The sequence below is a fragment of the Patiria miniata genome, unplaced genomic scaffold (assembly GCF_015706575.1).
Source record: "Patiria miniata isolate m_02_andy unplaced genomic scaffold, ASM1570657v1 HiC_scaffold_1, whole genome shotgun sequence".
Lineage (NCBI taxonomy): Eukaryota > Metazoa > Echinodermata > Asteroidea > Valvatida > Asterinidae > Patiria > Patiria miniata.
This window is the reverse complement of record NW_024037047.1, coordinates 2,590,998-2,604,176: the sequence shown is the minus strand read 5'-3', so window position 1 is coordinate 2,604,176 and position 13,179 is coordinate 2,590,998. Positions and strand designations below refer to the sequence as shown.

Genomic DNA, 13,179 nt, shown 5'->3' with positions numbered 1-13,179 from the left:
CTGCTTTAATCGAATCGCAAGTTTCGCAATTTACCCCCCCCCAAAAAAAATGCACCTCCAAAATATAAAACAAGATGAAAATAATATCAAATTAAAGAAAATTCGAACCGGAACTTAATGACTAACTTTAAATTCTATTTCGCAAATTGTAACATTCAATATGCCCCGGTTGTAATATTTTGTTAATTCTGAAACAGTGTATCTTCATTTTCTGGTCTATGGCCTTCAGGAAACACAATTGGTCATATCTAAGCACCGCACCCGCCATCTTCGCAAATTGAATCCGCGTGCTTTCTCGGCATTTCTCCTTGTGTGCGTGCGTTGGAGCGAGTTAACGAAATTCCACTCGCACATTGTCTCTTATTGAGTTAGCGGGTAGTTAAATACGGGCGGTACTGTATTTTTTTTCCAAGAGGTAATTTTATGACCGTCGGCAAAATAACAGCACGTTTGGCTCTTATATCATCGATATAATGACAATGATAATCATTCTTAACAGAACCAAATGCATGTCGCCTGTTGCCTTATTGTGTTTTCCTTAACAGTATTTTTCCCCCATTAAATTAATTAATTTCAGTTGGACGGATACATCATAGTGGACGGATACATCATAGTGAACAGATACGTATTTCGTTGCCCGTAAGAATCGTATACAGTGCAGGATCATTCCTTCCTGGTAAAAAAAAAAGGCGAAATTTTGAGGCGAAACATTTTTTAATCAAAAAGAGAAGATGGCTTTTTAATTCGAACATCGTTGTCACGTTGTAAAGTTTCCCCTCCAACTTTGAATTTTGAGTGAGCAACTCAATTCATTTACGTCTAAAAGATATCGACAATACCTTCATAGCAAGGTGTTAAGTTTGGCGGGCACTCTAAAACTGTTTGTCAATAACACATCTTCCTCTCATTTTGTTTCGAATCTAAACATCACGTGTCCTATTCCTAAACATCAATGTTCACTTGCTAAACGCTATCCATCAATACTCTTAAGTTCTAAGCATGTTTAGTATTTAAACATGTTTACAAACTGATAGCAAGAAAGTGTTTAGATGGGGTTTAATTGCTAGATACAATTTTTGCAGTGGGGAGTAAACAGACATAATAGGATTAAAGACGAATGGAAAAAAACACAACGTATCAGTCTACGAGGCTTCTGTAGTCTCATCGAAATGCAAAAAAAAATAGCCAATCTACGAAGTGGACAAACTTGGTTGCCATAAAATTTATAGCTGGTTGAAATTTGTTTCCCTCCAAAAAAAAGTTTGGCCATGATTTTGCTCTCCCACGGGTGATCAGCGAATTAAATTCGTAATTTTAGATTGCACAATTTGATCTTTTCGCCTGAAACAAATGCAGATCTAAATATTTAAAAACAGCCCTATCTTTTAACAAAACACACACAAAACTATTCTAACTAATTTTCTAACTACCACGAGTGACTTTTCGGCGAAGCGGGTTTGTCTGGTTGACCGGGCCGGGAAACGCACCTCTTAGCCCCGGTCCACTGGTTCCGAATTCACGGTGACATGCTGCCACGGAAACTTTCAGACTCGGACACTTTCAGACAAAGTTGGTTCCGTAATAAAGTGCTCATAAACTTGTGCTTTTTCATTTGTTTAATTCGCAGCAGTTTACCTCTTGGTTTTAAAAGGTTGTGAAACTGGAACGACACTCTCAAATACCATCTATGCATTTCGAATTCTCTGCTTTTTAAAATGATAATAACAGTGATTTCTTTTCAATTATGGACAGTAGTAGAATACGAGGCAATCCAGTGACGAAACTGCTTTTCAGTGAGAATTGCAAAATGCTTGTTTTTCTTTGATTAGTGAACAATGATCAATATGGAATGTTATTGGGTAAAATGTTGACAAAAATTGATCATGCGATTGCATTTTGAATTAAAACAAAATGCAATTATCCATCCAGCAAGTAACGGCCTTTTTTTTAACACCATACCTAATTTTACATGATGAATTAAAATTAGAGAATTAAACTAACGAATGTGTTTCATGAGATTAGGCAGAGACATTAACAACTGAAAATAAAATCAATGATTGTATTTCTCATGGACTGCAGATAGTCTGCAAATAATGTACCAAGTAAGGAGAATATTAAGTAAATAGAGTTTTAATGGTTACTTTTATTTTGTTTTTAAAGTAGCTGAATTATAAAGTCATTAAGATTAACATGCAGTCAAAACAAAACCATCTGATGTTACAAATTTTGTGTATGACATGAATAATGAGATACATTTTTAAAAGGTTCATTTGGGGGGTTAAGGAATAGAGTTTTTGAAGGGGAAAGAAGGTGTACAAACCTACCTTTTTCAAGTTCCTCAATTTGTTGGGCCGTGAAGGAAGTTCTGTTTCTTTGGAGTTTCCGCTTGAGTCTCAGTCTAGCCTGTGCCTCCTCACTGTCGTCGTCTTTCAGGTCCACGTCACCTGGATAAACGCACAAAAACTCCATGTCGGTGTGTTGAAGCATACTAATTAACACTTGGATTGTCTTTTATCCACGTTCAGGGGCGACCGACGCAAAAGTTGCGCAGACTACCGGTTCAACACTTTGACCAGAAGCAGACGATAAGTTCAAAAAAGGCGGGAGTTTAAGACCGTATAGATTTCACGTTATCAGACCGAGACCGTACTGCTGCGGTGTTTCGGCTAAAACAGCAAATATGGACTCAATTTTTCCCGGCTTCCTGTTTTTGCGTTTGTGACAACAAGAATGCATGCAGCTGCTTCGATCTGCGTAGCCGAAGGTATTACAGAGGGGGAAATAAAATAAAGCCGGTATTATAAATATAAAAAAGTGGCACAGAAAAAAAAAGCACGCGGTCTTATCTACAGGAGCGATCTTGCGCCAGTTGGGTGGAGTTCGTGAAAGAGAAGTTCCCTGCAGCGGTGGGGTTTGTGTCAAAGCGGGTTGAACTGAACTGGAACTGCGAGGCCATGGTTTGGAAAAACACAAGCCCCGGTATCGCACGCTGGAAACACGGTCAATGAAAGCACAATTTATAGCCAAAAAAGCCGGTATGTGCGGTACGGTGATACACGGAGGGACCAGGTAAAGTTTAGTGCAGTGCTGGCGCGTGGTTCTAGCTATGGTTCGAGCAATGCGCTCGTCTGCAGCGGTGACGCTTAGGGCACTTTTCAGTGGGGTCACAGCCCTTGACGAATACCTGCCAAACGGCTGGTGAAATTGCCTTCCATTCAGGGAATGACTTGTGACAAAAAGTAGCTTTGGTATGGTGACAGCATCTTTTCATTTTGTGGCGCAGCTCGTAAACACGTCCAGATTCAACTAACGGTCCGTGGTTACGAAAGTGCCTTCTGTTACTGAATAAGCTATGGGAAGCGGGATTTGAAAAAAGGGGGGGGGGAAATAATAATACAAAAAATACAAAGTCAGCCGCCGTGACAATAGCTTTTGGGGATTATAATTCTGGTGTCATTATTTGTTCGTACTCGCGGAAGCGGTGTTGTAACTAATTTCCCCGGATTGTTATATTGGCTTGTTTGACGAACATGACGGAGACAAGCATTGGCGAGGGGGAGCGGGCGCTGGGCTTGATTGGCCGTCAAAAAGTGCATTTTCTGCGGGCGTGATAGGGAACAAAACACGTTGCTTCGTAAGTCGCGGAGAGCTTTTGTTCCCTTTTGATTGGATGGGACCTCTGGTGCCCCTTGATCAACCTACACCGTTCCGTTGGAAAAAAAAAAATATAAGAATTTGCGGAAAAACACTTTTTTCTGTAAAGTCTGTCGTGAGTGATTGGATTTTTGGTCTCTGTTTAAGGTTCAATATAGGTCGCACAGAGTGCATACTATAGCACATTCCTCTGCGAAGTTTTATCAAAATGAAACTATTTTGTATATGGAAAAAAATCCACAGTTGTTAATAACCAATCTGGGTTTGTTAAAGACATCTCAACAGAGCAAAGTAATGAGCATCTACACTGCAAAAACTGTAGTGTTAATTTAACACCATTCAGTATCTATATAGGACAACACCAGTCAAATTTAACACCAAATGGTCCTATATAGATACCAATGGTGTAAATTTAACACTGCAATTTTTGCAGTGTATAATATACATGCACAGGTGTCCAAATGTTTTATTCTTTGGTAAAACATTTTATGACAGGAAAGATACAAGAACTAATTTAAACACGACCGCTCATCAAGTGACGAAAGCACAACACAAACCCATACATTTCCCCCTTATTCTTGATTTGCATGGGTCTGAATGGTTGTAAATGATTTCTGTGCCCAAAACAGACTATTTCTCCTCATACTTATTCAAAAAGTAACAAAATTAGGGTTGCGGTACCAACAATGGATCTCGAATTGGTGACGGCTGTTAACTTGTGATTAATTTTTTAAAGAGGAGGGGTTTGGCGCTGAAGAGATTTTTTTTTTTAATTGGTTGCCTGTTTATGTTGTGTATTGTTTTGGTTGTTTGTTGTTTGTTGGGGTGTTTGTTTATTTGTTTTTGGGGTGTTTGTTTGTTTGTTTTGATTGACAAGTACCACATCAAGTTTCATGATTATGTTGCTTCATTTATATCTGGGAATCAAACCAACACTTACTTACTGTCAGACTCAATGATTGATTATTGATAGCTTTTATTGATCACCGTGACTTCGCACTTTGTCAAGGGGTAATCGAACCTGCAACCTATAACCCCTATTTCTTTTAGGGGGGGGGGGGGTTCAGTCGTCCGAGGTAGAGGGTTGAATGACACCGAGGGAACCAAACGACACCCCCACCGGACAACCATAGTGCAATCACCCGGGCCGATTGTCGGCACAGACGGGCCCGGTATTATCCCCATCCCATGCAACGTCACGGTTCAAAGATGACGAAAACAATTTGAACCAGTCAACAACCCATTGTGGGCCCACGCCAACAAAGCCCGGATATTTTTCATTTGGCGGGGACAAAGTCGCTTTAATAGAGGGGGCCCTAAGTGTAAAATTGGTTGCCGAAAAAAAAATACCTACTCTGGGATATCGGTGAAGGCCGGACAAAAGGGAGGGTAACCACCTTGCGCAGAATGGACTATTTTCGAACTGAATCCGAGCTTTTGTGCGCCGGTTGCTGTCGATGATCGATGGCCAAGTAAACACGGTGCCGTTTTTTTTTCTCCACCGGTGAGCAGGAAAAATCTGGTTTAGTTGTACTTTCTTTATTTTTATGTGTGGACTGCCTGCTCGGTTTGAAAGTGTGAGAATTTCCCCTCGGTGTGCTCCTCCGAACTTCAAGTGACAAGTTTTGGACTCTGATGCAATCTGGACTTCGGGTCGTTTACCGGTAAACGCACTCACTTGCAACGTTGCAAGTCACGCCACGTCGACAATAATTCCCCGCACAATCATTTTTGTTTCTGAAAATAAAAATGTATCCCTGTCACTTTGCAAGTGAAGGATTTCGTCACTTTAAAGAAACGAACATTTCAAGTTGAAACCAGTGCACTTAATTGGACACTCGGCTTTTTGTACAATCGATTTTGAAAGTTGGATGCACTTTTTCACGGCTGTTATGAACGTTGTCCTTGTTTGGGTGAGCAAGATCGATTCCAAAACATAGTAAGAGCATTTTATCATAAAAGGGAGAATTATAGAGGCCATCGTTCTTGTAAGTTGCAGCGCTAACTTTTCCGAATTTCCAACGTTCAAGCCAGCTTGAAATATAGCGCCCTGCCTAGCGTGACGAAGAATATTCAAGGTATCATTTGCATTTTCCCCAAAAGTAACCTTTCGAATGAAACCTTATACTTGGATTCAAGATCGTATAGTGGTACTAAATACCCCATGAAATAATTCCGTCTGGCTTGCTGTCATTTGAAAGAAATCAAGAATTACAGGTGATTTCCAATGATCAGTCAATTGACTGTTTTGGGACATAAAGTGCAATGGACGAAATCGCGTTTCGTGATCAAAAGGTTGTGCATAGTTGACTTTTCACCTGTTTTTCTCAAAAGAGTAATATACATTGAGATGAGCTGAAACTTCTGCAGGTTTAGGTTTTGAACATTCTTCTTTGGATTTTGAGTGGCGTTATTATTGGAAACGAACAAAATGCATGAAAAGCAAATGACCCTATATGCCTTAAAGTTTGCTTTCATAACTATTTCTCTTTTTGTGTGTGCCAAATGACAGTGGTTTGGAACAAATCCTAGCCCTAATCCTAACGCTAATGACAGTGAAAACATCGACATAATTAAATCTCACCCGAAAATGCGAATTTCATGGTTTATTTCAAATGTGCGTTAGCTTCATAAATCTTTTTTTTGGTTTTTGTTTGTTTGTTTTTGAAAGATGAAAGCATTGCGTCACACATAGCTACGAGGTCAAGTTTTAGTGGGTCAATCGTGGCGAGTTTTCATGTTAATCCTGCCTCGGCGACTCGCCGAGCCTTTTGTGCGAAGCGAGTGTTGTGATTTCGTGAGCGGCTTAACGCTCCGACGAGCCTGCCAAAATTTTGGATTTTGTTCTGCCGGCTTTATAATATACCGCACAGGGCCGATAGGACAAACACAGCGACAATCACAACACGAAGATTACATCTCAACAGGATCGGCTGATTCCCGCCACGCGGCCGGCGTTGGGGGCGCTATTGCCGCGGGGCATGCGCAGACGTCGCAGCGAATTTGGTGATGGCCGGATTGATCGCAGGGCGTGAAAATGCACCGTGGTCGTGAAAGCTAAATGTTTGAACCCCGTCTTTAATCACAGCCGAAAACAACCAAAAAGGAAGGATTTTTTTGGAGAGGGTGGGGTGTTTAATTGACGAAAAGAGGGCAATAGTTGTAACCTGTAGACCATGTGACATTTGTTTGCATATTGGATGTTTTGGTCACATGATACTTTCAGCACACTGTTCTCTTTTGCACTGCACTGTGTATCTCGTGACATTGTGATCGGTGTAAAAGTGGTGATATAAACAACTGAATGTGGGCAAAATAACGTGCAAAACATGCTTAAATATTTCGGTTGCTCGTCCGTTGCCCGTTGGTATAATGTCAAATTTCAAAGGCCACCTGGTGCATTGGTCTGTTTTGAATACGATGTCCGGTAATGGACACGGCTTCAAAATCCGACACGCTAATCGAAACATTGCGTGCTTCACGTTCACTGTACTTCGTTCGTCATTTTTTTTTTTTTTTTTTTTGCATACACAGGGGAATTATTAGCCTAAGCAGCTTTGCCGTTTCCCTGCCACCACATCCATTCCTTGAAGGTCACGTATATGATCTGAAATGAAGGACTCTATCTAATAAAACAAGGCCGTAAATGGATTAGCAGACACTGGTGCGGTCTTCCTATAAACTTCCGCCGCATCCTGTCCGGCAGCCAATCTTTCTTGGGCAGGGGAAAAAAAGGGAGAGGATACAGAGAGAGAGGAGACGGAGTAGGGGAGATGTTTTCAAGAAACTAGCGCGGCATCTTCAGACGGACCGCCCAGTCCTCCCCCGGCCTGGCAGCCGGGGGGAAGGGAGGCGGTGACATGACCTTGAGAACGCGCGCAGCAAAGCAACTATTGATCGGGTGAGACTATATTCCGCCTTGAAGCATCCCTCCCCTCGGGGGACGGTTGCTTATATCAGATATGTCTCCATGAGGTTCTTTTGTATCCGGAGGGGGATTTTACCGCTCCCCCCGTATCTGCTTAGATTGCCCGTCTTGCACGCAATAATAACCATGATTGTCGATGAAGGGACGAGAGGGCCAGGGTCGGGAGTTCCTTTGTACCTGACCGCTGCGTGGCCGCCTCGGGGTTCAAACCACCCCAGGCGGTACAACACGATGTAATAAAAAAACACCTTCCTAATCAGTTCCGTAGACGATGATTAAGGATCGCAGGTAACACCTTCCTATAATGCTCCCTTGTTGGTCTTGAAGCTTTCCCGTACGTGTATACACCGAGTTTTATCCTGGCTTTTAAAGCCTGCCAGCGTGTATAGCGAGAGAAGCCGTGGGGCTTTGAGCGCGCATCGCCGGGCTGACCTATCGCCGTCGCGCGCTGATGACCCCATTGCTCTGGTTTTGGAAAGATTTTCCCGCCCAAATGTTACACCTTGCACGCGAACCGCACCAAATGAAGACAGCATGGTTTGAGGATTATAAAGCAACATCCTACTTGATTCCGAAGGCTTAAAACAGCAATATTTCTGGGGATTGGTTTAATTTTTACGCACTTGTGATTTAATTGATATTATACAGTGTAGGATCCTGCTTATTTTGCAACATAGGCCTAAGCAGGCATTAGAGTTCCTGAAGCAAGATCTGAAGTGCAAATAACGAATGGAAGGTTTGCAGTAACACCATGTGAATTAATATCTCTTTTGAGTTGTGTGGTTCTGAGAGAAAACCAATTGGTTTAACTCGACGATTCGAACAGTATACTCTGTTCGTCATCAGGAGACTGCCCGCTTGCTGGTGCAGTTTATTGAAGTATAAACAACAATATTTATAAATTAATGTATATGTCCACCAAATATCAGTTTGACTAGAAACAAGCGGCTTATTTATATCGAAGTCTTTTACTACATTGTATAAAAAGATGCAACACGCATTTCTACGGATGAGCATGTTGGACATGTTCTACCTAGTGAAAAATTTGTATGTCTCCACTTTTTTTCTCTTTTTTTTGAAGAGTGGTGGCTGAGCCTGATAACCATCCGTATCTTTTTGCTTCTGCCCCGGAAAGCTAAGAACGACTTCGATAACGAAACCGTAGTACCAACAAAATGTACCACCGTTGGTCTTTTTTTATTGCCCGTCATTTAATAATAGATATAGACGGTAGGAAGGTTGACGATAGAAATGTAGGCTGGCGACGAGAACGCATAACAAGTGTTCAAACGTTCCTCCAGGGAACCAGACTAAAAATGGCTGTAACGTGACTAAGATGTATGTGATAATGAACCAACAATTCAAATTGGGACCGTAACTGCCACTGGGTTGTTCATTCAAGTTGTACCGGTCGGGGAAATTATGCCACGGGTGGCAATGGCACGCAGATGATAAGTGACGATTTCTGGTCGTCATTCACGCACTGTGTCATTATCAACCTTGCAATGGTCAAAATGCCTCAATTTTAACGACAAGCACGTACACTTCCGGGGTGCGCGATCCATCCCCAACTAGTCACGGGCTCGATTACAATGCAAATAATGTAATCGCTGTTCATTCACAGAAACAGATCACGACACACACAAGGTCTATAAGTTTTTTTGTTGTTTAATTTCACAGCGTTGTGACACGTACCGACCGACGGTCAGACGAAAATGGTCTCTTTTCTTTTCTCTCCTGCGCGCGCGCGTCACTGCGTTCGAACAAAGTTTCCCGTGGCATTATGGGAGCGCGCGCAGCGCCATAATCACGTTCTTCACTCGTGGTCGCCTCCGGATTACGAACCCCGGTGCGAATTGAGTGCACATGGCTGCGCCATTTGTTTACAGTGTACTGCTCCTAATGAACTCATTAGCACTTGGGGTACAGCGGAGGCTTAGGTTGGAGCAAAGAACAGGGTATACGGTAGAATTGAGAGCGGCGCAATGGTTGCGGTGTTTGGAATGGCTGTGGGTTAGCACAGTGACAGTGCACGGATGAATTGTCCATTTAAATGGGTGACCATGATTGCATTTTGAGGTCAGAGGTGGGGAAAGAGTAGAGCTGGTTTTTGAGAGACTAAATCGAGGTGAAGTTACCTCTAGAAATTCCAACTTGACATTTTTGTATTGTCAGAAATTTGCCAATTTTTGTAACCGTGTGTTTCGGCAAGGCCCGCAATCCTAGAGGATCGAGGGTTCGATTTCATTTTTTTTCTCCCATTGATGAAATGAAAACTTAAAAGAAAACAACGCCACATGTTTGACAAATCGTAAGAGTCCTGCTCCGGGTATTCGTGTGAGAAAAATTACCAGTATACTGGTAATTTTTGATACTGCAGTATCGAGTTTGGTCTTCCTTTATCTTTAGTGGCGATATAGGCGGCATCAAAATTATTTGAAATGTCTTTTCCATTTATTCCGTGGAAAGATTTGTAAAAGGCCAACAAATCAGTCAATGATACAGATAATAAGTCAATAAATGAACTGAGTCTATACAGTAAAACGTCGGTCATTGGCTTATGCATAGTTGGCTAAAATGAGAATACATTTTTATATTGGGCGAAAGTGTCCATTGTTTGCGTTTAAATTGTCCAATTACGGGTTAAATTGACCTTTCCAAGCCGCAGTTATAACTTTGGAATTGATACGACTGTGGTCATAAACAAATTTCAAGGCGACAGCGCAGTTTTGTTTCCAGGTGGCAAAGTCACGCTCGATTCACAGCTGAACAAAGACGCGGCAGCGTGGACCGGGGTCGGTACCGGGCCGTGGAACGGCGCGCGAAGCCGGGTTGAGGCACGAGCGAGGCGCGGTGCTCAAGTCTGTCCTTGAGCCATGGCCGGCCTAATATGTTTACATACATTATCGTTGTAGAGGGAAAAATGTTTCGCCCAAACTACATGCTTTGCTGTGTACGAAATCCACTTAGGGGTTATTCGTCTTAAGGGGTACATTACTGTAATATAATTTTAGGATTCATCGTATTATTAAGTTTCATTAAAACGAAAGCCATTTTTTTAAACATAAGTCCTGGAATAAAACACAAAATTACAAGTTGTTGAAATATTAAAGGTGTTGTTGATATATTAAAGGTTAACGCGCAGCCTTTCTGATAATTCATACGCTCATTTAAGAATTCCTTGTTTTCCCCAGTTTTTCATTTAAAGGGAATATACAACATTTGCAAACATCGGCGTTGGAGAAAAACTGTGTTTTTTTTCAAATACTGCTTTCAATTTATCATATTTAGTTAGTCCGCATTTTGTTTGCAATTCCCTGACGACTATAAATTACTCCGTTTCATCAAAAGTGGGGTCAGGCAACCAGACTACAAGAGCAAGATTGTTTTTCTTGGATTTTCCAGCATCTTCGAACCAAAAACTTCAAACAATTCAGTGTAACAATATTTGCTATAAAATAGTAGCCCCCAAAATCCATCCATTTCTGAAAATTACGGCAAAAGCAAATGTTGTATATTCCCCCTAAGGACGATCTGTTAACCCCAAAAATCATCTTTTTTTCCCTCAGAAAAAAGCTATTGTGCTGTTCATTTGGTCCCGCAGAATCGATGTAGAAAACTTCAAAGGTTGTGAACGAATTCACTGGAGTAAGACGCCTAATAGTTAACCGGCGATCCATCACTGACAACTTAACTCCATGATGATGGTTTTCTACATTATCAACACTGTGCTCATCATGACAACTTAACTCGCATGATGAATGTTTGTTTCACGGGCGACACCGCGCTTCGCGAATAACCCTGACCCACTTGACACTTAAAAGCAATTAACCTTGAAACATAATACAGGTGCAGAATACGACGGCGATTTTTTTTTTCTTTTTCCTTTCTCGCGGCTCATCAATAGAAACTAGTTTATTTAATTAATATATTCCTTTAGTCTGGTTCCGTTTCGATGAACGCTCCCCATTCATCATTGGTTTAAAAGTCATTACTGAGGGAGCGTCGACTTATGATCGCTATTGTCTAACGGGTCAGCTGCTAGTCCAGATTATACTTTGTTTCGTCATTTCTGGCGCTTTCCGATGGATTTTAAATGTAAATTTACTAGGATCATAATCTGTTTTCATTAGGAAATTTGTTTTCATCCATACGAAGTCAGAGCTGATTACGTTTTCAGGTTATTGGCAGCAATCGTGCATGAAATGGAATAGAAAATATGAATCATAACTGTGGCAGAGAATGATGAGCAGTCTTGTTCTCATCTGCTTGTTTCTCTCCAACATAATGATCTGTCCTGTTTCGAAAGGATTGTTAATTCCTGCTTTCGGTTTTCCCCGGTACCTACGCTTCTATTCTATTTCTCTTCTAGCCCTGTACCTGGAGTGGCTTTTAGCCTTTGCTCATATACAGAGAGAATATGCAGTTGCGATAAGTCTCCAAGATGGGTACATTTCAAACACGCCAACGCAATTTTTAATCTACTGAAAATAGTTCTCAACATATTTTTTTTTGTGGGCCAGAAAAGTCACTATAGTTGTGCGTGCGATGTAAATTCAATACAAATTTGAAAGTTGGATAATTATTGTCTGGGTTAATTAACATTATTGAGCTATACGTGACTTTATTTCTCCTATTTAATACTTCTCAGCCGGTATAACGAAACACTGAATCGCCATACAATATTACAGATGTACACTCTAAAAACAACTTAGTCAATATATTGACCGGATTTCCTAGTTATTGAAAATTGACTGGAAAAAGTAGTTGAATTTGACTCAATTTAAGACATTTGCATAGGTATATTTCCTAGTCGATTAATATATAAAATATTAAAAATCTAGTCAGATTTACCGATTTTTCAGTTGCACCCAGCTGATCATGAATAGCTAGTCAAATTTAACTGGTTTCAGTATGGTCAAATCTCGCTAATTTTTTTTTTTAAAGTGTAGGCCTAGGATCATTAGATTGTTTGTGTAATTTTTTTTGTTCGTTTGAAGCAACAAACTTGCTCAAACACTTAAGTAGTGTTTGACATAAACAACTAACCTGTTGAGGTTTCAGCTCTGTGGATAGTATACATTTTAAGAAACAGAAAAAACGAACGCACAATTTGGTTTAGTTCTCGTAACTAGATTCCGTTACAAATGCACGAAAAAAAAATAATTGTCAACATTTCTTTACTTTTTTTGTCAACTTGGTTTGTGTAGGTGTGTGTGTGTATGTTTTTTTTTTTTGGGGGGGGGGGGTTCAGACCTTAGTTTACATTTCAATGCCGGTAATAAGCTGAGAGAACCACGTTGGAGACGTCGAGCCATATGTTAATGGAAGGCGCCCTCAACTATTTCCTGTTAAAACCCGCGAACCTCGTTAATCCTTAACAGCGACACCGGCGGCGAGTTGTGGCCAGGTTTTGCACACGCTGAATGCATCATCCTGCGACCTCCCTGTAGTTTATCCGTTTGACAAGCTTAGCTATCGTGCATTGAGAGGCAGATTTTTAAATAAACGCCCGATGCGCCGATTACGAAATAAAACCGATGCTGCAGACGCCCGTCCCGTCCTGCCCAGAAAATAATTAATATTTTCGTTTGCCA

At 41.1% G+C, this 13,179-nt stretch overlaps 1 protein-coding gene across 3 annotated transcripts in view; it reads right to left on the bottom strand.

Annotated features, from left to right (window-relative positions):
- LOC119738408 (paired box protein Pax-6-like) overlaps positions 1 to 13,179 on the bottom strand; it is a 109,735-nt gene that overhangs the window by 16,187 nt on the left and 80,369 nt on the right. For all 3 annotated transcript variants that reach the window (XM_038213400.1, XM_038213466.1, XM_038213333.1), the window contains one exon: positions 2,325 to 2,444. In XM_038213400.1, the coding sequence (XP_038069328.1) occupies positions 2,325 to 2,444 (120 nt within the window). The remainder of the gene's footprint in view (positions 1 to 2,324; positions 2,445 to 13,179) is intronic.